Source organism: Columba livia, chromosome 19, assembly GCF_036013475.1.
Source record: "Columba livia isolate bColLiv1 breed racing homer chromosome 19, bColLiv1.pat.W.v2, whole genome shotgun sequence".
In the NCBI taxonomy this organism is placed as follows: domain Eukaryota; kingdom Metazoa; phylum Chordata; class Aves; order Columbiformes; family Columbidae; genus Columba; species Columba livia.
In genome coordinates this window covers 1,685,356-1,711,753 of record NC_088620.1, presented here as the reverse complement: position 1 = coordinate 1,711,753, position 26,398 = coordinate 1,685,356, and the positions used below count along the sequence as shown (strand labels likewise).

The 26,398-nt window shown below is 45.1% G+C and overlaps 2 protein-coding genes across 4 annotated transcripts in view; one reads left to right on the top strand and one right to left on the bottom strand.

Moving 5' to 3' along the window:
• Positions 1-75: 75 nt before the first annotated feature.
• Positions 76-6,826, bottom strand: ZBTB26 (zinc finger and BTB domain containing 26). Of its 2 annotated transcripts, XM_065035454.1 has the most exons (3): positions 6,725-6,826; positions 6,388-6,468; positions 76-5,611 (listed from the first exon to the last, which is right to left on the bottom strand). In XM_065035454.1, exon 3 carries the CDS (start codon positions 5,599-5,601, stop codon positions 4,285-4,287), a length of 1,317 nt encoding a protein of 438 aa, XP_064891526.1. In that variant the 5' UTR covers positions 5,602-5,611; positions 6,388-6,468; positions 6,725-6,826; the 3' UTR covers positions 76-4,284. The 2 variants fall into 2 exon arrangements, with proteins under 2 accessions (XP_064891526.1, XP_064891527.1); XM_065035455.1 differs by having other exon boundaries at positions 6,388-6,784.
• Positions 6,733-26,398, top strand: part of RABGAP1 (RAB GTPase activating protein 1) — a 57,749-nt gene continuing 38,083 nt past the window's right edge. The window contains exons 1-11 of one of the 2 annotated variants that reach the window (XM_065035453.1): positions 6,733-6,906; positions 13,134-13,335; positions 16,973-17,204; positions 17,291-17,495; positions 18,106-18,280; positions 18,612-18,769; positions 19,731-19,841; positions 20,774-20,840; positions 21,717-21,819; positions 22,949-23,118; positions 25,806-25,980. In XM_065035453.1, coding sequence (XP_064891525.1) covers positions 13,186-13,335; positions 16,973-17,204; positions 17,291-17,495; positions 18,106-18,280; positions 18,612-18,769; positions 19,731-19,841; positions 20,774-20,840; positions 21,717-21,819; positions 22,949-23,118; positions 25,806-25,980 — 1,546 coding nt within the window. In that variant the 5' untranslated portion in view covers positions 6,733-6,906; positions 13,134-13,185. Of the gene's footprint in view, positions 6,907-7,333; positions 7,565-13,133; positions 13,336-16,972; positions 17,205-17,290; positions 17,496-18,105; positions 18,281-18,611; positions 18,770-19,730; positions 19,842-20,773; positions 20,841-21,716; positions 21,820-22,948; positions 23,119-25,805; positions 25,981-26,398 lie in introns of those variants that run through there. The other variant, XM_005512991.3, reaches the window with a different exon arrangement.

Here is a 26,398-nt window from a genome sequence, read left to right as displayed (position 1 = left end):
CCGCCCCTTCCGGCACCGGCCGCCCGCCCCCTCCGGCGGCGCCGTTCCCGCGGCGGGCAATGAGAGGCGGCGGGACACAGAGTTAGCAGCACGTTTATTGTAAGACTTGGCACTGCTACAGCGGCTGCCGCCGGGACCGCCGCACCGACACCGGGGCGCGCCTCGCCAAACGTCCGGTAGAGGTAGCAACGTATCGGCCCGGGACGCCCCGAGCCGCCGGCCCCGTAAGGCATCTCGGAGAGGAGCTGCCCCGGGGCTGCTCCTCGCCCCGCCAGCGAGAACAGGCTGAGGGGACGGCGCAGCGCCGGGCCGGGCAGCTGGCTCGGCCCCGGCCCCGGGGGAAGCTGCTCCGCCAGCCACCGACCCGCCTGCTTTGGTTACAACACGTAGGATCAGAGTTTTGCCCAGTCACTGAAGAGGTAGCTAATGCTCAGTCCGTCGGTTATACAATCTCCAAGGAAAAACGTCCATTCTGCCTTCTCAACCCTTATCAAGTCAGGAGGGCCGACTATTTCCCCCCCCTTTATGAAAAATCAACATTTACCATGACTTCAGAATTCAACAGTTTCAGTATGTACCACATTTTGATTCTCCCTCCTCGCTTTTACTCCTCCCAATGACTCCAGAACCAAAATCAGCCCCACACAATTTTGAAATTGTTTCCACAAAAGTTCAGTCGCAGCTATCTAAGTTTTGCCAAAAAGCTAGTGGAGAACAAGACTGACACTTCAATTTTATCAGTTACTAACCTGCAAAATATGTCTTCTAAAAGAAAAATAAATTAAAGAAAGCCTCATCCCTGATCTACACAGGAGACTGTGCAGCTGCGCCATCCACGTGCTGCACAATCTACCACCACTCAGACGAGTAGTGAGCCTCAAGCTCTGGGAAACCTAAGAGCTCTAACATTTGCTTCTATATATATAAAAAATAAATAAAATGCCAACATAAAAAAAATCCTAATATATTCAAGGAGTTATTAAAATATTTTTGTAATAGACTTCAGTTGTTTTTAGGATATGCAGGAAGTTGTACAGCACACTGTGAGACTATCCACTTACCAGCAAATAGTATTCTACGCATGAACACACAGATTATGACAACTGCTGTAGTCCTCGTCTGAATACGCGGCATCAGTAGCAACAACCAATGGGTCTAGTCTTTCACTAATCGGAACATTGAAATGAAAACATTGTACATACATGGACAATTAAGTTCATCTTATTCAATAATCGAGCTGCCTCTGTATATTCCATTTATAATAATTCTCACTCCATTTTAACCTGTAATTCCGAGAAGCAGCATTAGCCAGGTTTTTCTTTTCTAATGCCTCATCTATGCTCTTCACTTGTCTGTTCCATATAGGGGCAAATGTCAGATGAACTCTACCACCAGTGCACTTTGCACCTTGCCATCTGTACATTGCCCTCCTAGACCTCCAGTGTTCTGGAGCCACGCAGCCACCTCCTGAGCGCATCTCTTGGTCTGCACCCTTTCTCCAGGCCCAAAGCACAGACATCGGCAAGAAGTCACTTTTCATCCCGCGGATGCGTCCATTTTCATTGGAGAAGCAGTCTTGTACCTTTCTGCATTTTCCTATTTACTTCTGCTGTGGTCTCACCGAATGACCACAAGCAGCCTTTGAACTGAACAGCCAGCAGTCTCGGCCTTCTCAGACGTCGACACCACCACAGCAGAGGGTGGACTGAACACCTCTACATCTTGACCAAACAATTTGTTAGGTAAACCTTTGTCTCTTCATACCAGCTTCAGGTCACCCATGGCTACTTCATCAAGCTGTATTCTCCTTGCAGTAACATTACAACTTCATAATTCCACACAAAAAACTTTCCAGATAGAAAAAGCTCTCAACACTGTCCATTTTGCTGCCGCTTTTTCTACCATTTGTACAGTTTTATTCCTTTTTCTGGCAGAAGACCATTTCCTTTATCATGTCCATATGCATATCTGGTTAGCCTGTTCACTAGTCTCTTACAGCATGTTGACCTGGCTTTGCAAGCTCTTATTCTCCATGTCTATCTTCATTTTTATGTTAGTGCTATAACTTATTTCCATATAGTGAATAATATATTATCAAAATGTTTGAATAATACAGAAGATTCTGCCTGAAGACAAAACACAAGTGTCAGATGCAACCATCACAGTCTGGTTTAGCTCAGAACAATTCTAAAAGCAGGTTGCTTTAAGAGGAAAAACAGTTTTTCTTCCCATACAAACCTATTGTCTGTCCCAGGAACCTGAACAATAATTTTAATAAGTTTCAAATAGTTAGATTTTAGGCCTAAATACGTTTGCTTAGATTTTAGGCCTAAATATGTTTGCTACAACTTGAAAAATGTAATGCCCTGACTTCATTTCCATTGCTTCATAGCTGTCCATGTAATAGTTCATGTAACAGTCAAGTACAGTAGTTTAAGAACTCAATTGCAAGAACTGATTCACAGAATCACTTTGCTTTTCTACTTGAACCTACGTGGATTTCTGAAAACGTTCTGCAACATTAACGCTTTTTAACGTCCATCAGTGTAATGTCTGCATATGGAAATCCTGGCTTCTACACACACGTATCTGAAGATCAAGACCAACTTTTGATAATGACATACAAACCATTTTTTGCTCTAACACACCTTTGGTCATACCTGTTTAGCATTTTTAACCATACAATAGCAGCCTTTCACCCCTGCCCCTCATTCAAACACACAAACAGGACTACTTGTCAGTAGGAAGCATAATCTCAGCCTCATGGCAAACCTTGTGGAAAAGAGCTGCACTGGAAGAAATACTTACTCCAAATACGAACAGCAGTTCTCTACATAGGATCAGCCATTTGATTATTAGTTTATGCTACACTTCAACGTAATACGAGTGCTGTTCTACTGGGAATGGTGTTCCTCAGAGAAATTAGTTTCTTTCAGCCCGACTGGGATGCGGATAATTCCACGGCACTTTTGAGAAGCAATAATCACAGAATCCCAATTAACAAGCCATTCCCGCTACATTTGATGTTTAAGGCGGTATACAAGAGGTATTGCTGAGTACAGTCTATAGCTGATACATTAACCTACGGAAATTGTGCTACCTATACCTCATCCTGGGCTCTGTAAAACACTAAAGGTCATGAACTATGCACGTCACTTAAAAAAAGTGTTCTTTGAATGTCTAAGAATTCAAAAAACTTTATGTTGTTAATGTTCTGATGGTGGGTATTTGTTTCTTTTTGTCAAGTTAACTGACATGTGGCCCTTATTAGTGATCAAGGAGAGATACAGGAGAACTAAGGGTGGGGGGGGAAGGAAAAGCGTGGAGTTGTTTTATATTGCAGCTTTTAAATCAGATTCTTTTCACAGTGTCAGAAAGCAGTATTTCTCCACTCCAGCTTTGCTCACAAACCAACAACTGTTGTGGCTTATGTGATGCAAAATTTACGGGAGATGGATGATAATTTTTAGTTTTGAAGTGTTTAGCTTGTCTCACTACACACACTGGTACGTGCCCTTTAAAAATCCTACGTATGACAGCATAAGAAACAGGTCATACTTGCACTCCAGGCACCGGCCTCTCACCTTCCAGAACTGAAATTTATTCTCATTTTGAACAGTTCTATGCAATGACCAGCTAACCCTGCCAAATCATTTAGGGTTTTATCTTTTTATAACGCATGTTGAGGTTAAAAACCCTGAGAGCTTTTAAGATAGCATTGACTGGCAGCAGAAGTTTCTTGAAATAGTTTAGAAAGGGCAAAAAGGCGACAAAAAAAAATACTTCATTTCAACTGTAGGTGTCTACGGGTAAGATCGGAGAAAAATAATTTTAAGAGGTAAGTTTAAATTTAACTGCATGGAGTGCTTTCAGTTATCCAGTGCTTAAAACAAAAAAAGGGTTATTTCACAGACTTGTCCGCTTTGCTCTTTCCTCCATCTGCCCAGGCAGAGGCCTCTAACTGTACAGCAGATGGTTTCACTTGCAGCGCAGAGCAAGAGCCTTTCAAAACGTGTTAGTCTTGAGTCTCCTAATCAGAGAGAAATGAAACAATTAACCCCGTAATCCACAGTAGAGACACAGACAGAAACCTGAAGGAAGATTGCTGTTCACACAAAATATCAAGTAAGACTAAGAATGACGGCTGAAGACCTGCCAGGTTTTGCAATCCAACCTGCCATCCATCCGTAGCCTTTCAGGGCATACCACTAGTTTAGGTAAGAGCCCAAACCAACTGTTTGCTCCCCTCAGTCACGATCCCTTCAAAGGGCTGGTTCTAATTGCTTAATTGACGCAGGTACTATCATTTCTTAAACTGAGCACAGCCTGAGGCAGCTTCCCTGCATCCAGCACCTGGCTTGCATCAGCTTGCTGACAGACCTTACTGTCTGCAGCAGCGCTACATGTGAATGAATCGAAGTCCACTGTTATGTCTTGAACGTTTCTTTCATTGGCATTGTCAAAGCTGTTTTTACCATGTAGCTGTTTAAGATGTTTCCTCAGAACGGGTTTATGCGCAAAGACCATGTCACAGTAGTTACACTTATGGGGTTTGTCCCCGCTGTGCAGGTTGAGGTGGTCCTGTAAGGAACATTTCTGAGAGAACGTTTTCCCACAGATCTTACATTGGAAGGGTTTGATGCCTGCGTGCACTCTCATGTGCCGGTGGAGATTGCCTTTCTGAGTGAACGTCTTGCCACAGAGCAGACACATAAACAGTTTATGCATCTTTAAGTGATTAGCGTAGTTTTCCAGATGCCGAAATACTCTTGTGCACTTTGGACACTGATGATGCCACTGGAGACCTTTGTCTATACCGCGGTTGTTAGGCCCAAACATATCTTTAGAGGCCAGAATGATGTTATCGCTGCCAGCATAGGAAAGGGCGTAATTGTGGAGGTGGTTTTGCTCTATTTCACTTGCTCTGTTTTCAACAGTGGAGTTGATAAGAAAGTGTTGAGGCTCTGAGGAATGCAGCGCAGTTTGTTCAGGAGAAATAAACTGGTTTTGATCCTTCTTATTCCTGACTTCTGTTACCTCCCCGATGGACTCCACCTTGATGATCTGAATATCGCTGTCCTCCATGTCCATGCTGTCTTCTGAAGGCTGGATACAGGGTGAATCTTGCTGCAGAGAGTCGTCATCTCCTTGATGTTCCTTCAGCTCAGAGGAGTCACTCTGCTGTTCACACTCCTTGCTCTCCAACGGCTGCTTCGGCTTTATAAACTTCCAGAGGGCCTGTGTACATCGTTCGACAATGTGGCTCATCTGCAGAAAGCTTGCGGCCGTCAGGTAGTTCACCAGTTCCATTTCAGGAAACTCCAGAACGCCGCTGTAGCAGGACAGAAGCAGCTGCCTCCCCACTTCTGAACTCTGCAGGATGGAGATTTTCACATCTCTGGAGTCATTTAGTAAGAACTGATCTCTTAAAAAGGGAGAGCCAGCAGCAAAGACAATTTTATGCCCATAAACTTCAATGTCGTCTATATGGACCACAACATCACAAAATTTGTTTTCTTCCCTCAGTTTGTTCATTTTCTGTAACATTGAATCTCCATAATTGTCAAACTTGAAGTGAAGAATATCTGATCTTTCTGACATTTTGGCACACCTAAGAAAAAGCAGCAAGAAAAAGAAAAGGATTTCAGACGCCTTCAGAAACAAGGGACCACGGAAAGTTCAGAAACACACCATCATTCCGCAGCACAACGGGTTCTGCTGAACCTACAGAGAGCAGAACAGCCAGGCCCATACCCATCCCCGTTTCTACGGCAAAAAGTTTAATTTTATGAGGCAATAGCCTTTAGCAAATATAAACGGTAGCAACAGATCATCGCGAAATACCTTCAAAGAATTTCAGGCATTACAGAACTATTTCTCTATGTTTTCTCTTGGAAGGCTACTTGTGAGCCTGATTTTTCCACGCCATTGGGACACTACAATATAAATGCGGTGACAGTGCCCGTGCCAAGGTAACGCTGTACTACGCTGTCGACAGTGCACGACTGTTCCAGCCGCTTCCTCAGGCAAGTACAAGAGTCATACCAAGAGAAACTGAAAATGGAAAAGAAGTGACTTGCCTCGACACACGTTCAGTTCCCACTACTACTGCTCTCCAAGAGAAAAACAAACATCAAATGAACGCCAAGCCCTCCATCCCGGGGGTGGCAGACCGAGCCTAACTCCGGGCTGGTCGGGACCCTGCCGGCCTGGCAGCAGGTGCCTCCCCGGCTTTAACGGGCCGCGGATCGCCGCCGAATCCTGAACCCGCTCCTCCCGCTGCTCCGGGACAGCTCAGCCGGGAGCCCGTGCAGCTTTTCAAGCATTGCCCGAACGCGAAGCTCTTTCCCCGAGCCGGGAGGCCGCGGGGAGGAAAGGGACAGGTACCTGTAGCGCCGGGCCGCGTCCCCCCGCTGGCACCCGCGGCCGCTCCCACCGCAGCGCCCGCCGCGGCTTCCGGCTACGGACCTAGAGAGGGGAGGAGAGCCGCCGTGAGCCGCCGCCCGGGCCTGGGGCCGCGCCGCCCCAGCGCCAGGCCGGGCCCGGCCGCCAGCCGCGCCCCCGGGGCGGCCCCGCGACCCGCCGCGGCCCCGGCCGGGCCGAGCCGCCCGCCGAACGCGGCCCGCGGCACAGGCGGCGGCGGCGGGGAGCGCGGGAGCCGCGGCCCGTTCCGGCCCCCGCTCCGGGGCCGCCGCCCTTGCCCCGCCAGCCCGCCGGGACCTACAGCCGCCGCCGCAGCCCAGGACGGCGACTCGGAACCGCATTGTTCGGCCGCCGGAAGCGCTCGCGCGCCCTCCGCCCCGCACCCGGAAGCGCCTGGCGGGGCGCCCGCCCCCTCCGCGCGGTCACGTGGTGCGCGGAGCGGCGGCCCAGGCCCGGCACCGGGAGGCGGCGGCGGCGGCCGGGGTAGGTGGGGCTCGCGCTGCCGGCGGGGTCTCGTCCGCCCCGTCCCTCCGCCCTCGGGCCGCCCCTCTCCCGCCGCCGCCCGGCGGCCCCGGCCCGCTCCCGCGGTGCCCGCGAGCTGCGTGCGGGCGCTGCCCCGCCGCCGCACTGGGGCTCCGCCGTCGCTCCCCGCCCCTGACCGGCCACAGGCGTGCGGGAGCTGGGGGCGCTCCTGTGCCCCGCTCCCGGCGTCGCCCTGCCCCGCTCCCTGGGCCGTGTCGCCCTCCCGGTGCTGTCCCCTCCCGCCCTCTGTCCCTTCCACCCGGCGGGGGCCGCGGCCTCGGCGCGGAGCCGCCCGGTAGCAGGTGCGGGAGGCGGCGGGAGCGGGGCCGCCCCGGCTCGCACAGGGCCGGGCGCTGCCGGGTCTCTGGGCTGGGTCCCGAGACAGGAGGGGGCGCCGGGCTGGGCCCGGCCTCGCAGCTGCCCCGGCTCGGGGTTGGGGGCCGGGGGACCCCCTCGCTTCTCCGGTGCTTCCAGCCTCGAACCCGCCGGTGTCCCCGGGACTCCCCGAGCGCGAACCGGAGCCGCGGTGGGGCCGTCCCGTCCTGCGCTGGGCTCCTGTGGGACTGACGGGGATTCTCTCCCTGGCCGGGCCGTGTCTGTTGTTGCCTGTTGCTTCCAGGTGAATCCTAAAATGTGGCACTTGATCGGGTCCAGACACCTGTATGTGTACCTGTTGTGCAGCGTAACCTCCGTGTTTGTCTTGTTTCCTTTTTCCATCCTGTTGGCACGTTCGTTTTACTTAAAACATCTCCTAGATTGTGTCAGGGGTGAAAATTAAGTAGAAACAAACAGACTCTGCGAAGTTGGTTTAAAAACATGCATCAGCAAGAATTAAGTGAAAATTGAACCGGTAGAGGTAGATTTTGTGGTTTTTGTCTGTTTAGTTTTGCCTGTTCAAGGGGTTTTGGGGGAGACCAGGAAAAGAAGAAAAAATGCTCAGGAGGGGTTTGGAGAGAGGAAAAAATATTACGTTTATTTCTTAAATACAAGTTGGAGATCAAATACCGCTTAGCTGCTTTGATACACAGATACAGCTTGATCTATAGTCCCAGTTTTATTCTACTTAGAGGTTTTGTTAAAGCACAACTTGATGGGATTTCTGAGGTTTTTGGCTACTTTATTAGAAAATATATAGTTGCATAGACTTCCCCTTTGCTGATTAAATTACAGAAACACTGTATTCTTTTTAAAGGCCTCTACTCAACATTAAAAGGTCAAGGACCTGAGCAAGCTTAGTTCTGTGGACACAGTAAACAAATTAACAAATGGAGCTTGGCAGAGGAGTTTCCTTTCGTTTTCCGGGTCCTAGCGCAGACAGCTTTTGGTAGCGCGCGCTGAGTGTAACTCTCCTTTTTTCAGTTCTTTCACGGCATATTTTTGAAGTGCTGTGTTTGTCTGGTAGGCGTAACTCTGTCTGTTAGCGTGCTAATGAGGGGGAGCTCCAGAAGCAGGCCGAGCGTCCTCCCCAGGGTTTGCTGGGCTCCGGGTCGCTGTGCCGGGCCCGCCGGGTGCTGCTCCCTGCGCAGGCAGCACGCGGGTGCACCTGGTGCCGATGGAGCATCAGCCGCAGAGCCGCCCGTTCGTAGTTAATTCATTCCAGCAACATTCTTGCGATGGGCCAGCTAAGGCAGTGTCAGCATTTCTTTTATAAGCCACGGTTTCCCAGGAACTGCTGCATATTTCTGGGGTTGGAGAATTTGCTTATTACAAGAGCCTAAAATTAGAGTTTTGTCTCCTACGCAGATGGTTCAAATTAAGATTGTAAGCACAATTATGTTGGCAATAACTGTGAATCTGTTAAGGATTGTTAACAAAGATTGCATTAGCTTAACTCGTGTGTTTTGCCTGATCCCTAGTTTTGCATACAATGGCTAATGATTCACTCAGCTTCCTGAAATCTGTGCTTCTCAGCTCTTGGGAAGAGGATGAGGCTGGAATTCACGGCAGCGTTATCTCCTAATAATGAGATATTTTTTCTGTCTGGTTCTTGAGTTTGGTGGGAACATCTGTGACCCTCAGTGCATTTTAAAACAAACTGAAAAGTTAGTATTGCAGTTGCTATTTTTTATTAATTACCCTCTTCAGTCATCCCAGGTCTTTATTTTCACGTGCAGTATTCCACTGGCTTTCTTGCTTCGTTCTGAGCATAAAATACTTCTCGGTGCTTTTGAGAATGTGTTTTGCACAGAGAAGGTGGATAAAGATCAAACATATGGTTTTGCAGACTAACCGTGTGATATGTGAGAAGAAAAAGGTTGCTAGGGGTTGGTCTTTCTTGTATGTTGTTTTTCCAAAAGCCGCAGTAAAATACAGGCGGTGTGTATGTGCTCAGAAAAAGCGAAACCACAGCTCCTTTCCCCCGTGTCTGCCAGCGTGGTGCCACTTCTGCTCTTGTGTTTCCCATGCTGCTCAGACTGAAACACCTGCCTGGCCACCTGTAATGACGACACGCTGCTGTAGCCTTTTCCAGGCTTTGTTTCGGGATTCGCTCTGTGTTTGTAAAACAACGAGTGTGCACTGCTTCAATTGTGAAGGTAAAAACATCGTGGATGTCAAAGACTCAATAGTGCTGGCTTATTTGACATAAACCAGCTTTGCAAAGTACATTGTAAAGCTTCTGAACTCTGCTACAAGTTCCACTTTTCACTCGCACTAAGGTGATAATGGTGATAACTGGAATTCCTATAGGAACTGCAGCTGAAGCGCAGATGCTGAAAAAGATATGAGTGGGGAGAAAATCTCCTTTCCTCTCTAGTTTGCATTCCCGTTCTCATGCTTACTCTCTTTTCTGCCATGAAAACCCAAAACTTAAGTATATTTTTAATTGTTTTCCCCTCTAAATTCGGTGCTAAGGGTGCTACGTCTGCTGTTGACTTAAAGGTAACTGCTGTTTTAAACAGTGCAAGAAGGTTGCAGCTGAAACATTGGTGTTTCTGCTCACCCTCTGGCTTTTAGCGTGGCTGCAGATGTTCTAAACACGGGGGAACTGGCACCCCTTGCGAACGGCGCGAGACCAGCCGTAGTTCTGAGGGCCTTGCCTCACCTGTTGTGTGTGTCTCAAGGTGGCATTCAAGCCTCCTTCTCTTATAGTAGTGTAAGATGGAAGGGTTTCTGGTTTCCTTTTTATAACATACTGCTTGCTTTAAGCAGTAGTTACAGGGAAAATTTTGATCGCAAGTTGTGGGTCAGGTGCCAAATACTTGGGAGAGGATAGGGAAGCAGAAACGTTTTGTCAACCTATGTTGCTAATTTCAGTGATAGGTTTGTTTTCCAGTTGTTTGCAATCTTAGGATGGTGAGTGGTGCCTTTCTGTTCCTCTGCACACTATATTGAGTAGGGAGAGGAAGGCAGGTTGCTACTGTTGTTCGATTGCTTTAAAGATACAAAAAGATAGTGTGATTCTTGGACTGGCATTGCAGTGTAACAGTAGCAAGCAGAGTGACGGTGAGTTGCATTGAGAATTACAATTTTAAATAAAACTGAGAGCAGTGACCCAAGAGCCAGCTGTGTTGCCTTTCTCATTTTGCAGCTTTTTCCAATGGTCTTTTGTGTGAGGAGAGGCCGGGATACCCATTTAATTACGCAGGCGAGCAAAGACAGATGTTAATAAACATTTGCCTCTTAGTATATGTTTTACCTTGTCACTCCGTCTCCTGTAGGTGTGCAAAGACACCTTCTTGTGAGAAACATTAAAACTCGAGGTCTGCCCTTGGCCGGGGTCTTTTCTCCTTCTGCTCCAAGCTGTGAGAACAGACAGTGTTGGTTCTTCCCCAGGCTGCAGGTGATACTGAAGATCAGCCGCCACTCCTGGTTGTTGTTGCGTTTTGGTTACAGGGGAGTCGTAAACCAGCCTCACTTAGTTGCTCCGCTGGTCCTTGGTGTGTGCGTGCCCTTCTGGGCTGGCCCGTGTGTCAGTGAGCTCGTGGGCTCTCTGGTGTTGGTTCTGCCACCGTGTGTTTTCCGATTCGGGTACAATGATCCATCTGCATGGAACAAAATGTTGGCAAGGAACCGAGGAAATTAAAGGCGTGTGAAACAAAGTATGGGGATGTGGAAATTTTCATTAACTTCAGACAATACTTTAGCGTTTTTAGTATTTGAAGACTCTGCTTTTGCACCTCGACTATTTGTGCATTAATCTAATCAACCTCAGTGGCTGATTCCAGCATGGTTGGGTAATTGAGCCTTGCTCGCTGGTGTATCACTAATAAAAGTTGCTTCCCGTAGTCTACTACGTGGTCCCCTTTCCTGTGCTCTCTTGTGTAATTTCAGTAAGACTTTTGCTCAATGTAGGGCTGTCAAAGTTGGGCTAATTGGGACCTTCTGCTGTTGCAATTCTGTGTTGTGAAACTGCGGCGGCGTTCGGCTGAGCCGGCTGTGCCCCAGGATCCGTGCGCTGGCCGTTTACACCACGCTACTAGAACCAGGAGTACGCAAAAGCACAGCATACTACTTCTTTGATTTGAGTTAATATTGGTGAAAGGTGGCAGACTGACAGACTTTGGGAACAGGTGAAATTAGCACTTCAAGACAGACGCACTGTATCAAAATAAATGGCTAAATTGGATCCTTGACTTGACGATCTTTACAGCTGCTGGTGATCAAAGCCTGCTCTTCTGCTCATACTGTCTTAGTGTGGCAGATGAGTTTGCGCTGTTTGAATGAAACAGTAAAAGATGAAGTGTTTGAAGCCTGGATTTATGATGTGTTTCGATATATATTTGATATAGTTATTTTAAGATGATATGTGTATTATGTAGATAGTGCAATAAGGAACTTCTATAGAAATTTTCTAATATGAATTCTTTAAGCAAAAGCATCTTTAAAAAGGAGAGCTCTGCGCTGCCTTTACGGTACCTGTGGGTAATACCAGATAGATGCATACAGTGGGTAAAACTTTTCAAAGTATCTCAGTTTCTCAGCCGGTAATTCTCATTGAATGCCAATGGATCTTAAAGTGTATTTGAAAATGATATCTAAATACCTTACATGCTTTTGAAAGCAAAACACGATAATCGTAGGTACATTGTTATCAGTGAACAACCCACATCTGTTCCTGCTCTTACGCGCTGCTCCAGTCGTCCAGTGAAACATGTTTCAGGACCATGAAGCGACTTTGTTGGGAAAGTAATCAGGTTAAAAATAACCCAGAGGAAAAAAAACTTGTTGTCCTCCTGGCAGATTTTCAGGTCGTATTGGAGGCTGCGGAGGGAAGGGCATTGATAGAAATAAAAGCAGGCTTTGCTATTTTGGGTGCATTGTTCTTGGTTCGGCGAGGAATGCGATGAGTGTGCGTGGGGCTGCCAGGTTCCCCGTGTCGGGACAGGGCTGGAGGCTCAAACAGCACTTGGGTTTGGTCCCGCTTGGGAGTATGGAAAGACCCGAGCGTTGTGATAAGGGTGTATTTGGGTTTTTTGCCTATTTTTGTCACACAGTCTGTTTTGAGCCACAGATTCTGAGAATCTGCTGTAGGGTTCAAGGTGTGCGGCTGAACTTCACCTTTTGTTCCTTTCTTCAAATGCCTCTCAGTGCCAGTTCCAGCTTTTTAAAACCCTCTGTTGGTTCCGGTTCTCAGTGCTGATCCAGCTTACCCTGTTCTTCCTGCTTCCTGGAAGTCTTTTATTTTATTGTTCCTTACAGTACAGAAGATTCAGTGTAGAATCATAAAATGCTCTATGTCCCAAGGTTTTAGAGCATCCTTACTACAAAATATCAAGAGTTAGATCTAACTCTTGTTTTGGGGGAGAAGAATGGGAGTGCAGTGTACAGTGAGCTCTGGTAGCTACAGAAGTCATTTTTGCATGAACACAGGTGAAGGCAGACAGGTTATCTGAAGAGAGTAAATGGACTTGATAGTTCTGGCCTTAATACGAGTCCTTTGTTAGCAGGTGTAGTGTGTGTTCCAAGGGCCTGCGTTGTGCTATGTGTAGAAAATGGTGCCTGATATAATAATGAAATACTGCAAAAAGATTGATTAACTTCCCTTCTGTGAGCTGTGGCAACCGGTGCTCTCATAGCAGTGTGAGTAGTGTGCTGCGTAGAAAATCAGAGCACCGACAGGAGTTGTAACTTGGTTATGCTGTTAGATGTGTGACTTTTATAACTAGTCAGCAAGCTTCTGAGAAGAAACGTTTGAGCATTTTAGCATGAAGTTTTATATAAGTATTTCTATGATTTTTGTTTTTCAGGAGTTTATAACATATTTAATCTCATTCATGAATCGAACTTCCTTTTTAAGTCATGGATGACAAGGCTTCTGTTGGAAAAATCAGTGTCTCTTCAGACTCGGTATCCACTCTTAACAGTGAAGATTTTGTCTTGGTTTCCAGGCAAGGGGATGAAACACCATCTACAAATAATGGTAGTGATGATGAAAAAACAGGACTGAAGGTAAGAATCGATAACCTGAGTTTGTTCCCTATTCTTCTAATTCAAACTAACCATAGAGAGCTTAAAGAGGGACTTCTTTATTGTGGAAAACTTGATGGAAGGGAGAACTTATTCAAGAATCGATTTTGCCGGGGATTTCTGCATTACTTTTGCTGATGTCAGGGGTGATAATTAGGTTTTGAATAAGCTGTCTCCATCACTACCTGTGGGGTTTTTTCTCCACTTTGCAGAATCCTTCATGAAATGCTTGGGATGAAACAGACTGACTGTCATGAACTTGGAACTGTGATTTTGTCACAGCTTTCAGATAGAAAGCAATATTAACATACACTTGATTTGACCCTATCTGTCAATTTAAACACCTATTAAAGTTTTCCCCAATGCGAAATGTTCTCTTTAAGAAATGTAGAAGTGTAGTTATAACTAACAACTTGGCATGAAGCTGCGAACACAAGCTGATGCAGTAGGCTTGTGTGAATTGGAAGGGCGTTGACGTCTTCTCACTTTTAAACGTGCTGTTCTGAAAAGAGACCCTTGTCACTCTGCAGTCACATCCACGTCTTCAAAATGCTGTCTTTAAAGATGATGGGAAGTCGCGTGTTCTGCCTGTTGGCCTGAGTGTTCCTCTCTTCCTTAGCAGCAGTTGTTACAGAGACATTTCTTGATGCTTTTGCTCATCTTGACTTTACCTCCCAACTGCTTTATTTGTTGTTCTTGCACTGCTCTGAGTCCTGGGCAGGACATACCGTTATACTGGCTGTTTCCTTTAACATAGGACTTCAAGCTAATTCTGTTACTTAAGAGTCTCAAGATCTTACTTTTGCTTAACCTGGCAAAAATATTCACTTATATTTTCTTGCTAATGCAGAAGATTGTCACTTCACGCCATAGGATAGCCTAAAAAAACTTGCAGTTTTCTTGAACAATCAGCCTGGTGTTCTGTAAAACCCACTGAAAGGCTGTAACCTCACACTTGTCTTTCTAGATACTGCAGATGCCAGCAGCTATAAATACTTCAGAGTTCAGCGTAGTCTCCCCAGTGGTGCTTACCTTGAGAATGCTCCTGTGGCCGAGGCTGTGATTAGTCTGGAAGTTGTGGCGCATCATTTGAGGCCCCAGCAGGCAGGCACCATCAGCTGGGTTCTCCGTTCCATCCCGTAACTCCCACAGAGAGTTTGGGAACATGAAGTACTGTAGTCAGCAGCGCTTCTCGCTCCACACAGGCGCTGTTGTATTGCTGGTGTGGCGGTTGCCTTGTTGTGGCTGTCCTGCAGCGCTTGTGTGACATGCTGTGTCTTTTTTAGTACAATCAGAGACATTGAAGAGACTTATATATAAAGTCATCTTCATAAAGCTCACAAATGTTTCAGAGAAGAATATGCTTAATAAATTTCCAGCCAACTCCTGACATGTCCTTCTTAAATTTTCCTTGTGCGTTTACTTCCAAATGAAATGCTGGTACAGATCTGCTGTCTCTCTTGATGAGGAAGGAAGAACATTAGCACTGCTGCCTCCTGATCATCAACAACCACACAATAAAGTTGTGCTGTTCCCTGATGTGTCACTGAATGTCACAGGGCTTTGCAGGTCTTAAAGATAAGCTGCTTTATGAATTTGGTGCCAAGACTGAGCACAATCCTTGAACAAAGTGATTCACCTTGAGCCTTTCAGTATTCGGGTGTTCGGGAGCCTGTGCTGTTTGGTTGTTGGCTGCGATCAGGTGATTCATGGAAATACTAAACCCCAGAAGAGCGGTCCGTGCGCAGTGTGAATTCCCCATAGCGGCACCTTCCTGTTGGCCTCCTTCATGTGCTTAGAGGGGTGAAAACTGTTGACAGAGGAGATGGGAAGACTTTTCAGCTGTTTGTAGGGACAGAAATTGCCTTTTGCTGTAGTTCTTCAAGAGAAGAGAGATACCACTCTAGAATATAGCTTTGTTCTTGGTACCTTTCTTATTTTCAGCTTGTAACTGGTGGCTCAGTAGCCAGCTTTACTGTACTGTCAAACCCTGTGTGTGCAGGGTCAGCGGAGTTGTCAAGGTTGCCAAACATTTATTAAAAGTACTGTCACAGTGGTATCTGGAAGTGTTTAAGCAGCATATGGAAAATTAATATCAAAACTACAACATGAGAACTGAGGTTATGTGTTTCACAGGAACAAATGAGATTAGTTTTTTCAGGGAGAATCAATTACTTTGGTATTTATAACGAAGTTAATTTGTTTGCGTATGTCAAAACCTGTTGGTTTTGATGTGCCCACTGAGAAAAGCAGAAAATCAGTTCAGGTTCATATTTGACCAGGTGTCTTTTTCTGGTGTTCCGTTTCTTTAGAAAAGCAGTTTGAGGCTCTTACATGGGCCAAATGCAGTCGGAGGGTGATGGCGCAAGGTTAGGCGTGTGTTTGCTGAGTGCCATAGCTGTGAAGTTCTTACATCAAACTTGAGGCTCCCATTTAAAAGCTGTTGATATGCTATAGTTTTAAGTAATAGTGCTGTGAACTGAATTAATGCCCATTTTTATTTTTGTTGTTTCTCGAGTCCAGACAGATAAATGTATCTTCCAAATACAATCACTTGGTCATAATTAATAAATGTGGTTTTGCTTTTTGTCTATACTGAATAACGTTGTTCAGACACTTTAAAAAGTGGTTGTCAGTGATTGTTTTCCAGAAACACAATTTGCTAGCGCTCTCTGCTTTCCAGTGTTGTTTCTGTGTCTGCTTTTGCCCACTGCCAGTGGGACTGAGCTGGATTTGCAAAGTCCTTCCTTGTGGAGCGGCTGTTGAAGTCCGTGCTGTACCGAGCCCTCCCAGCACAGCCCAGCAGCACCTGCCACAGGAGAAGGGAATAAACTGCAGTGCTAATAAATCCCCCAGGTTGTTGTCCTGGAAGTTTTGAAGGAGGCTACATCCTATTCAAAGGTTAAGGAAAATCAGTTTTCAGTTTTGTGAGAAATGGAGAAAATAATGACATGGTTAAATGGTTTCTTCCTTCTGCCTCAAGCAAACCTTCGTGAAGCTTCATTAGGTGTATCTTGTCCATTCTTCCCTTTTGCCCGTGGTTCTGCTGCGCTGCCACGCTGCCTCACGGTTCTGTGGGTTGCAAAGTTCTGAGCTTGTTTAGCCCTTAAGGTGCACTGTTCCCACCATGTGCTGAATTTATACGGTTGCATAAGAGACTTTGGCTGACACAGAGTTAGTCCTAGTTTGTATTTTACGCCCCGTCTCTTGGGCAGCTGGCTTGCTGCATTTGACTGGTAGGGCTATAAGAACAGCAGAGCAATTCCAGTCCAGAAGTATATGTGCTGTGTCTGTTAGAATTAGTTTTTGAGGATAGTCTGGACTGAGATTGAAGGCTTTCTTTTAAAATACTTAAGATTTTGATTATGAGGTTCTTGAATAATTACTTTTCTGGCTTGTAATCTTGATGGAATAGAACATTTTTCATGTGCATTTTATGTTAATACCCGTCCCAACGAGCGTTTGCACGGTGCAGTTTGTGTTTACGGTTGTCACTAGGTTGAATTGTTAACTGCTGCTTTGGTTGACAGAAAAAGCCGTATGAATGACCCTGTGCCTGAGGGGCATCTTTTTCCACTTGAACAGTCTTTTTTGTGTCCCAACTCTTTGTGGCTCGTAGATTGTGGGGAATGGAAGCGAACAGCAGCTGCAGAGGGAACTTGAAGACGTGCTGATGGACCCACCCATGGAGGATCAGTCAAGTGAGCGGGACCATGGAGAAGTTACAACTGATGGAGATGGGGAAGAACCTGTTGTCCTTGAAGCTTCAGCGTCTTCAACCATTAACCCAGTGTCGGTGGCAGGACTGCAGAAACCAGAAATGAGTTTGCCAGTGAAACCATCCCAGGGAGGTTAGAAAAAGATGGGGAATGTCTGGTGGTATATAATGAACTAGCTTGATATTTCTTCTCACATTCAGCTTTGTGTCTCACCCTAGGCTGTGAGGATTTGAGCCCTTTTACGCCTGTGACGGATGAGGACAGTGTGGTGTTCAGCAAGCTCACGTACTTAGGCTGCGCCTCGGTGAACGCTCCCCGCAGCGAGGTGGAAGCTCTGCGGATGATGTCCATCTTGCGGAGCCAGTGCCAGATCTCTCTGGATGTGACTCTGTCCGTGCCTAATGTCTCGGAGGGAACGGTGAGGTACGAAGCTTGCTCAGGTGTACTCTCTGACTTTATGCATTTAATCTTATTTCCTTTTAGAAAGGAAACGGGTGCCCAGTTTGCCTGGGAGGAGACATGGGCATCTTGGGATTTCATTTAGTGGAAAAGTGGGTTTTAAAGAGGTCTGACAAAAGTGATGCTTTGAATTCGTTTACCAAAGACATTTTATGCCCCAAGGATCAGTATGAAATATTATGATGATCCAAGTGTCCCAAAAGCCATAGTGGGAGTGGTTATTAATGAAAACTTTGGAAATAGCCTGGAAAGTATTTAGTTTGTAGGGCTGGAAAACGGCTGATACATGAGTCTGAACAGCGGTGAGGCCATCTGCTGCTGCCTGTTCCTGCGGCGTTTGGGTGGCTCAGCCCTGAAAACTGTGCGGAAATTATTTGTGGTAATGTCTGCTGCATTGTACTTTTTTATGCTGTTCAATTTAAATATAATTATTCTGGTCAAGCTTTGTGGCAGTCAGGAGCTGTTACAGTCTTTGTGATGTACTGAAATTGTTAAAGCTTGCAAGTTAATATTTGGCTGAAAGAATTATTCTAAAGCTGCAAGGTTTGTGTTCTTTTTCTGTCTCTTTAAACAGGCTTTTAGATCCTCAGACAAACACGGAAATAGCAAATTATCCAATCTATAAAATCCTTTTTTGTGTACGAGGGCATGATGGAACCCCTGAAAGCGATTGCTTTGCCTTCACTGAAAGCCACTACAATGCAGAACTCTTCAGGATTCATGTCTTCCGATGTGAAATCCAAGAGGCTGTAAGTTGAATCTTTCTGTCAAATGGTAGTTATGTACCTGTGAGCATTGTTACTGAAATTAAACTGAGGATTTTTTGGCTCTTTAAAAATAATGTAATTAATTGCTCTTTTCTACACCAAGTTAAGATAATTGTAGAAACCTCAGACGTGAAATAAGAATGCACGTGATGTCATTGTTTATCCTTTTAAGAAGTGCAGAAAACCAGTTAATTAGATGCTAAAACTGAATTCTTTTCCTACAGTTGCTTCTCTTTACTTAGTGAAAATTCAGGTAGGTTTCAACTGTTCTGTATGTCTGTAGCTGTCTGACCTTTGGGCCGTGTCAATGCAGGTGAGCCGAATCCTGTACAGCTTCGCCACTGCCTTCCGCCGCTCTGCCAAACAGACTCCGCTCTCCGCCACCGCCACCCCGCAGACTCCGGACAGCGATATCTTCACCTTCTCTGTGTCTCTGGAAATCAAAGAAGATGATGGGAAAGGTTATTTCAGGTACAGCTTCTTCATTTCTGTGCGTACGGCGTCTGGTTCTGTTGGAAAGTGAGTGAAGAGAGAGTTTGAGTCTGAGATGGTCCCGGAATGATCTGTTTCGTTAAAATACTCACCTGTTCTGACCTGGCAAGTAGTGTTTCTTCAGCGCTTCCAAAAAAGCTCTATGAACAAAGCTTGCTTCTAGCTCGTTCTGTTATTTGACCTAATTCTCAAAATTAAATCAGTTTTTCCTCTTTTATTTCCTGAAGCAGGTGCTGTTTGCAGGTGGTGGTGCAGGGTGAGGGTGTCAGAGCAGCTTTTCACGTTGTATCAGCTAACGCTGTTTTCACGTCAGCTCTTGAGGATAAACTTGAGTTTTTGAAAAGACCTTTCTTAGTTGATGCTAAAAACTTTTTCTTCTGCTTAGCCTATGCACCGAGCCCGTAGATGTTTTATGTGACCATGTATAGCGTTCTGGAATTGCCAAAGTGTCTTTATTTCCCTACAGCCTGACTGCCAAATACTCTGCCTTTTTGAGCGCATTGGCTCCTGGCCGCAGCTTCAGAGTTGTTTCTGTTCTCAGATTTACATCCAGCTCAAGTTTTATTTATTAAATGAGTAAATAAATCCCATTTAATAATCCAGGATTTACTGGGTACTCCAAAGGACTGCTCAGGTGTTGAAACTGAAAAATGATTCAGCTGCGGGCCTGGGTGACACCAAACTCTCACAACACTAAGCCCCACAGTGCAGAAACATAGTTTTTAGTTTGGAAACTAAGTGTCCTTGGTTTTCACCTAAGGATAAAATAGTGTCACCTGGTTATGTTGCCGTTTCTTTCATGTTGCTGTTTGTGGTGTGTGGAAGAAAGGTCTTGAGCGCTTCTGTCTACCTGGCTTCACCAAGTGCCTGATGCTGGTTTTGATACATGCGAGGAACACAGATAAATGACCGAGTTTTTTCCTTTCCTCTTCAATAACAGTGCGGTTCCCAAAGACAAGGACAGGCAATGCTTTAAACTCCGCCAAGGAATTGATAAGAAGATAGTGATTTATGTCCAACAGACAACTAATAAAGAACTTGCTATTGAGAGGTAATTTCATAATATAAAAAGATCTTTACCTATTTGCTGTTTTATGCTCTTTTCTCTGAGGCAGCAGATGGGTGTTTGTTCTCTGAATAGGCACGTGTGTGGTTCAGTTCCACACCTCTCCCCGGAGTGGGACTGTGCAGAAGCTCGGGTTGGTTTGTTCAGGCCTGAGCGGCAGGTGCAGTCGGATCTTGCGCACATCTGGTTGTGGAATCAGTGGTCGCATCCGCTCGAAATACCCATTTCAAAATCTTTTTTAAAAAACATTGCTTTTATTTTCAGTGGCCGGTTTGTCTTAAATGCTGAGGCTATAATCAATGCCTGAGTTACACCAGTTGGGTTTCCTTTCATCTCTGTTGCATCTGAGAATGTTACTGTACGTGCACTTTGAATCTGCCACAGGCTGGAATTCTAGAATATGAAGCATCTGTGTAGGGAAGAGCTCGGACTTCAGATCTTTCCCTGCTTAGAAATAAACTGGCAGTTTTTGACTAGTGATGGAGTTGAGTGCTGCTCACGCTACAGAGACAAGACACAGCGTCTCCCAGGCTTTGTGGTCTGAAATGAAATGCAGGACTGTGGTAAAGCAGAGGGCGAAGTGGAATATACCTGTGTGGGCCAAAAGTCTTTGCAAAACGAAACCGTAAAAAGACAGATCCATGCACTACATCTGGAATTTTGTGATTTCTGTCTGTATGAAAGGGTAAATTCTATGCAAATATGTCTCAAAAAAAAAGGGAAGAAGAATGCAGGCATGACATGGGTTCGCTTGACGTGCTTGATGCTGCTTTCAGATGGCAAGGTTTGTTGACACTGTTATTGGATTCATGGGCTGCTTGTGACGTATAGCAATGAATATTTAGATAAGGAATGTTAACGGTTTGCTTATGAGTAAGTCTGGTTTTTGCAGTTTAATTTTTTGCCTGGCTTTGCAGGTGTTTTGGACTTCTCCTTAGCCGTGGGAAAGACGTCCGGAGTGGTGACATGCACCTTTTAGATTTGGTAAGGATCTTTTCTTAACAGAATTCACTAATAATTTTGATTGCAATTGTGCATGATCTCAGGCTAGACAGAAAAGATGTAGACTCTTATGCTCACTTGTTGGCAGGGACTGATGCTGTAGCTTGTGCTGCTGGGGGGGAAGCTCTGGGCGCCTGGGCTGGATCTCTGTCTGTGCTCTGGAGTTGGGACGTGACCTGGTGCTTGGTCAAGGGATTTGCCCGATTTTGCAGTGAGTTGGGAGCCTGAAATGAGAAACGGGCAACCTTATTTTTGGAAGTGCTGAATATTGAAGAGCTGTGCTTTGAACATGAGAAGTTTTATAGCATACTTACCACTGTAAAAAACCTGGGGCCTAAGTGGCTTCAAATATAACACTGACAGTTAGTGGGTGCTTTATTTTTCTGACTCACTTTTCCATCTGTAAAAAGATGATAGAGATCATCTGACCTCAGAAGTGTGTTGTGGAAACAAACTTGGTATGATTTTTGTAGTGCACACTTGTTACAGTAGTGAGTACCCAAGAAGGTCCAATACTACATGAGTAGTTTTGCTTTTTACCAGGCTTTGGATTGCCCAGAAAATAAGGTTGGTGGGAAAACAGACACGCTGAATAAGAAAGATAAAAATATTGATTTGGTTCTTAATAGTTTAATAACATGCGGTTTGTATAGTATAACTTGGGCTTTTTGTGTTATCGGCAAAGGGACCAAGGGTTGCGTGGGAACTCTGTTCTTCAGAGATGATCTGTTACGGGACCGTGTCACGTGGACTGGAGATGCTTGCCCTTCTCTTGCCAGTGCTGTAGCTGTTTTATAGGGCTGAGACTTCATCATATAGAGATGTCTTTATGTAAAAATACATAAACTTGTTTCACAGGAGTCCATGGGCAAAAGTTCTGATGGGAAATCATATGTGATCACTGGGAGCTGGAATCAGAAATCTCCACACTTCCAATTTGTAAATGAAGAAACACCCAAAGGTATGAACTTGGCCAGAGCAAATGACTCACATAGTGGACATCAGGTCAGTTCTCTTTTCTAAGATGAATCCCACAGGAAGACCTTCGTCACGCTATGGGCTGTATTGTCAGCGGGAGCCTGTAGAGGTGTGGGGACAGGATGCAGATGCTTTGTGCATCATTAGAGCTTCTGAAGAATCTCATAGAGAATGGCACTAAATGACTATTGCAGTTTTTGTCTTTGCTTAGTTTCTGTGGTCAGTTCAGATTTATCTAAATCCAGGTTTTTAATTAAAAAATGAGACAGATTCCTGTACCTATGAGAATGGAAGTAAAACGCTCCCAGCTGTAACCTGAAAATAGCTGATACTGCATTGCCCTCGAGTGCTGAAACAGATCTGTCATCACTTCTTTTAAGATGTCAGCTGAATTATCATCTTTTCAATCTGTTGTCACAGTTGCGTGCCAAAGGTTGGGGAAGTTAATGGGAACTGACTGGGCCAAGTCATAAAAGTCAGCTGCTGGGTACAGTCTGCTGCTGGATTAAATGCCATCCTACCTGAAGGACAAAATTTATCACTTAGCACCAGAAGAGATCTCACGGGTCACTGAGCCCAGTTGCCGCCTCTTGGAGCATCGTACTGTAGAGTCAGTTTTCTGAATCTCACAGCTGAGATGCTCTTAAATGCTGCCATTAATGTGGTGGGACTTAAGTGTTGTCCGAGTAACTTCTGAAAACACAAAACCAACTAAAATGTAAGTAGGTTAGATGGCAAGAGGTCTGCACTGGGGAGTTAAGTATGCCGATCCTTTATAATGTTTAAGGAAGATTTTTGTATACATTTCAGTAGGATTTGGAAAAGCAAAATTCTAATTCTCTTTAACAAGGTCATTTTCTGGGCCTGAAGGCGCCTGGACACCTTCCTGTGTAACCTCATCTGGGTGTTCCTGCTCCATGGGGGGATTGCACTGCATGAGCTTTCGAGGTCCATTCCAATCCCTGACATTCTGGGATTCTGTGATTCATTCTGTGAAAAAATTATATTCTGCAAAAAAGTTTCTGTTCTTTCCTGTTACGAGGAAAGAGGTTATGGACGACTGTGTTTCAAATATTTCCTTCAATACTATTGCATTGTTTTTTTCTCTCTAGATAAAGTGCTGTTCATGACTACGGCTGTGGATTTGGTGATAACTGAGGTTCAGGAGCCTGTTCGGTTCATTCTGGAGACTAAAGTCAGAGTTTGTTCACCTAATGAGCGATTGTTCTGGCCCTTCAGCAAACGTAGCTCTACTGAAAATTTTTTCCTGAAATTGAAACAGGTAACGCTTTAAAAATAAACAAATAATCTCCGGTTAATTTGGGATTTGGCGAGGTTTTTCAAAGATAATGTGTTGTTCAAAAATAACCGCGGTATGGTCAGTTATATAGTTTCGAGACTTGAGAGGTTTATGGTGTAATGCGGAATAAATACAAATGCGTTGGAGGTAAAGATGAATTGTAGCTATTAGTGCCTGTTGGCGGGTCAGAATTTCACTATGGTGTTTCTCCCTGTGGTGGGTAAAACCTTCATTAATAGAATGTTAATATGTCAACATCCTGCCCCTAACTCAGAGGTACAGCAGGCGCTCCTCAGTTTCAGGACGCTGTCCTTCCCCACGCCGGTCACCGCCGGCTGCCTCAAGTGCCTGGAAAAGCTGCGTGTCCTCATTTCGGAGCAAATTCTGACAGCTTTGATGAGGCTGCAAAGTTACATAGTGGCTTATGGATCTTCCAGCCAAGCCACAGCAATAAACGGAACGGTGGATTTATCTGCAGACTAGGGTTGTGCTGAGAGCTGCTCGCTTAAGGGTGTAGCAGCGTAAGTATGTAAAATTAAAGACTAAGAGGAAAAAAGGCTTTAATATAATCCTGGTGACAAGTAATGCGACTTTTTTTCTTAGATGAGCAAACATCCACCTCAAATTAGAGGGGAAAAATAAATATATTTTGGAAAAGTCTATTTTCCCCCTTGTGCGTATTTGGGAACATGTTTCACACATACCCCAAGCTGACCCCGGGGGAAAGCAATGCAGCAACCACAAAAAATCCCCAGAACTTTTAAAAAAACTGTTACTGTTTTTTCCAACTTGCTGTTTTACCCAATCTGCTAAAAAGGAAAGGATGCTTCCCGTCCAGGGTATTTATAATAATGGGAGAAGACAATAACTTGATCTCAAAATAAAGCTGGAAAGTCGAAGGTCCGTGTTGCTAAAGAGATGAGGTACTTGAAGGAGCTGCCGTGCTGCTTTAGGAATTATTGTTCTGAAGTGAGGGTCGTGTTTAAAGCAATGGAAATAGAGAGAAGCCCAACGCACCGTGGATGTGTGGGCTCTCCCAAGGTTTAGTAATTCTGGGCACAGCCCAAAGGGACAAGATTGGCTCCTGCTGCCTCGACAAGGGCTCTTCTTTAGAGAGGTATGAGTGCAATAAGAGGTGGTTCTTAGTTCTTTTTGCACTTGTCCTAAAGTGCTCACAACTAATGGCATTTTGGTAGTAACAAAGATGAGGTTCACCAAGTATTATTTCAGTGTATGAGCTATTTTTTATGTAAAATATGAATAAACATTTTGGAAACTTGCCTTCAAAATTTAAAGTGGAAAAACTCTTCATGGATGAGATCAACCTTTTTATGGAGGATATTTTTGAGGTGGAGCATTGAGATTTCGAACAGTTAAGGCTGTTGGGCTATAAATACTCGGCAGCCTCCAAAAGGTGCCTGTTCTGTTTGGTGGTTGAAAGGAAGCTTATCTTACTTTGCTAATTCTGTGTCTTTTGTCTGACCAAATTCACAGGCTTTGTGACTTATCTCAGCTAATTCTCTTTTTTGCACAGGCGCTGTCAGGTTATCCAACTTGCAGTGTTTACTAATGGAAGATTATCAAAATTCATAGTGGAAGCAACAAATATAGAATGTACTGCCTGATAAGCCTGGAAGGGAAACCTGTTTCTATGGACTCATGATTAGTCTATTAAAAATACAGCTGTTGTAGAGCTGGCTTATCGTACTTTGGCAGTGTTTCTTTATTCGGAAATGGTGAAAGCAGAAGGATTTTACTTGCTCAGATTACATTTAGTGATTTAGTCATTTTTAGGTTTGATGCGTTTCTCTTCATTTTCAATACTCCAAAGGATCAAACTGAGCACTGGGAGCTTAGTGTAGAGTATAATTATAAATCTCATTTCCCTCTTTTCTTACCTTCCCTTTTCTACTCTCTATTTTTATGCATTTATGAAAAAAATGTTCTAAATCCTTATACTGTATTAAAATTTGAGAACCACTTGACAAAGGAAAATGTTCCTTTAAAGGAAAGGAAGGTATCAAAGCATTGAAAATTAAGGAGAAAACAGGGCCACGTAATAGTCTTCGGGACTCAACAGTTTGTGTTCCTGCAGCTGTGTATACACAGATACCCTTGACTCGAAAACATCCCTAAAGACAATTGCCATGGTGGAAAAATAAATATGAACAATTTTTATTAAAACTCTTCTTTAGCCACCATCGGTATCCCCAGGAAGTTAGAGAGATAAATTGGACACAATTTTTAAGATTTGGCTTTTAATTTTCTGCTAATCTTTACAACAAGGCAGAGTTATTTCGTCTTAAGGAACCTTCCTATCTTAGACCATTTGTTGGACAGATGCATTTACAGCTTCAAAGAAATCTGTGCGTTTGTGTCCAGTCCATTTCTGGTGGAAAAGCTGAGCTCCCTGTGCCGCTTCTGCTGCGTCTGGCCCGGGTCTTCGTGCCCTCTGGGTGCAGGATGCCCGCGGCTGGTCCGGGGCACTGGGGACAGAAGCACGTGCAGGATGCACCGAGTTGCTGCAGGGACCGAACAGTCCGCACTGTAGAACGGGCTGAAAACTGTTTCTCAGCTCTCCTGCTCCAGGAAGAGAAGGCAGAGCCTCGGGAGGTAATCTGGGTGTTCGTATGGCTTTTCTCAGGAAAATGGGACTTCTTGTTTCCTAGATAAAGCAAAAGGACAGAAAGAATAACTCGGACACCTTATATGAAGTTGTGTGCCTAGAAAGCGAATCGGAAAGGGAGAGAAGAAAAACCACAGCAAGTCCCTCTCTTCGTCTGCCCCAGTCGGGGTCACAGGGCTCCATGATCCCTTCTCCTCCGGAGGATGATGAAGAGGAAGGTAAGAAGTGGGTTGCATGTTCTGTGTACTTCAAAAGAAAGGGCAGTCAGTAGATAACGTAGTTATGAAATGTGTCGGGTCCTTTCCAATCAGAATGTGGCCTGCTGATGGTTTTGTTTTTCTTGCTTTAGTTCTGTGGGTGTTCAATAACCGGTACCCCTGCATTCCTGGCGCAGCCTCTCCCGTGTCTGACACTTGGAGTTTGTGCTTTTCTCAGCCCAGGCCTCGTGAAGTCTCTGGTGTGATATATTTGGAACAATGTGAAAAGAGGCTGCTAAAAATTTGGGATTATCATGTAGCTTCTGCCCCTCCCTGAGCAGCTGTGAACGGATTCGAGAGTAAAAATGAGAAGCTGATGTTATTTGGAAATAGAAGCAAGCAGCATGTTTTAGTGAAGAGATGAGTGTAGACATCTGTA